At 36.1% G+C, this 1,819-nt stretch overlaps 1 protein-coding gene across 1 annotated transcript in view; it reads right to left on the bottom strand.

Annotated features, from left to right (window-relative positions):
- Positions 1-472: 472 nt before the first annotated feature.
- Positions 473-1,819, bottom strand: part of LOC144564436 (F-box/FBD/LRR-repeat protein At1g13570-like) — a 3,672-nt gene continuing 2,325 nt past the window's right edge. Inside the window, exons 4-6 of the mRNA XM_078314034.1 lie at positions 1,274-1,786; positions 1,032-1,172; positions 473-945 (exon numbers count right to left, since the gene is read on the bottom strand). Coding sequence (XP_078170160.1) covers positions 562-945; positions 1,032-1,172; positions 1,274-1,786 — 1,038 coding nt within the window. The 3' untranslated portion in view covers positions 473-561. The remainder of the gene's footprint in view (positions 946-1,031; positions 1,173-1,273; positions 1,787-1,819) is intronic.

Consider the following 1,819-nt stretch of genomic DNA (forward strand, 5'->3'; position numbering starts at 1 on the left):
GACTATTTGCCCAACTGGGTATTTGGCCAGGACCTGGTAAATTTGTAAATGCAAATTGAACATGTCAAATTGAGGTACAAGAGAAATCACATAATAACACAGTCACTAATTGATAAATTGTAAATTCCAGTTTCCATATGAGCTAAATTAATAAAATGCCAACATTTCACATTTAGAAGTTGCAAAGAATATGTTCTAAAAGTATACATATATTCCATTGGAAATACATAAATTAGTATTTATACTTGCACCCCAATTTACTTTGTTCTCATCTGTACTTTAAAAGTACTTGTACATGCATAGAAGTAATTTATATCTAATAGACTAGTACAGAAAGTGCTTGTCGCCTTTTTTTAGTGATCACAAGGAAATTCAATTCACCAAGTAAAAATATATCACTAGTCATGGAACAACTATGTTGAAAGAGTAACCAGGTTATCTATACTTACTATATAGTAAATAGAAAGGTGTATACTAGATAAGTCAAACAACTAATGTTTCAGTTTCATATCCAAACAAGAAAAGAAAAAGAAGGTTGTCCCGCAGTCACACACTGACAATCTAGAGAAGTACAAGATTCTCACTCAAGCTATAATGAAACGGGTCCCGCACTGACAGGTTACCAGCATCTGAACTGAAACAACCTCCCGATAAGTGTTTCTCAGTTGCCAAGTACACCCGAGTGTTAGGAGAAACTTCATTTCTGATGCATAAGAGATCCTTCTCCATTTTAGCGGTCCAAACGTCCCGTTTTGGAACAATCGTCAAGTTCTTCAAAAATTTTGCTCTTGAAACAAAGAACTTGGCAAAATCCAGTTCAACGCTATTTCCTACGTATGATTGAAATGTAACCTTCCCCAAGTGATAATCCAGGCAGTCAATTGGATCTTGCAAATCCCAATACTTATAATCCGGTGTCTCTATTGCGTCGATGAAGTGAAAAAACTACATATAAGAACAATCCAAAACAATTATATTTCTCTTTCATATGCTATGATTGAATTTTTTTCAAAAAGATGACACGAGTTTACCCGAATATGCAATGTCTCTAGGAACGGGAAACACCTTAGGAATCTGACAGCTGTACTTGCTTGAGAAACAGTATTGAAGTCAACCGAGATAGCTAAAATCTTCACACTACAGATCAGAGTGCTTATGCTGAGATCATTTCCCTAAAAAAAAAAAAATAAGAAGAACAAACCATTACAAAATGAGAACCAGTGTACCAGCTGATACTGTCAAAAAAACAAAAAAACCATACAAGCAAGACTACCTTGAGAATTGTATCGCCGATTTCGAATTTGTTATATGATCCCATATCTAAAAACCCTAACACCTCCATCTTCGGTGCATGCACAACATTCACCCATGTACTAACCGGCATACTGGTACCGAGCAATAAACGCTCCAAATTTGGCGCATTCTCTATACAAATTTTTCTTAACGGGCTATCGGTTACAACCAAACTCTTAAGACTGTTTGAACAGATCTCCATTTCACGAGCCCCAACTGGCAAATTAAAAGGTAAATTTAACAGAGATAAACTCTCTAGTCTTTTACAACAGATTAGCACACTCTTTAAATCACTTCCAGATATGATGGTATTGGATAAGGTGAGATCTATCAGATTGCTAAAGCAAGGGTTAATTTCACTTGTACTAGGAAACCACGATCCATGCAATTTCAATGATTGAAGCGATTTGCACAAGAGAAGGGATGTCGGGAGCTGATTACATGGCGGATCGAAACCTAGGCTGATCTCTTGAACTCCTCTCTCAGAAAGATTCTGTAATACAAAACACGCATGTCTTAATTTATG

The sequence above is a fragment of the Carex rostrata genome, chromosome 13 (genome assembly GCF_964058835.1).
Source record: "Carex rostrata chromosome 13, lpCarRost1.2, whole genome shotgun sequence".
Taxonomy (NCBI): Eukaryota; Viridiplantae; Streptophyta; class Magnoliopsida; order Poales; family Cyperaceae; genus Carex; species Carex rostrata.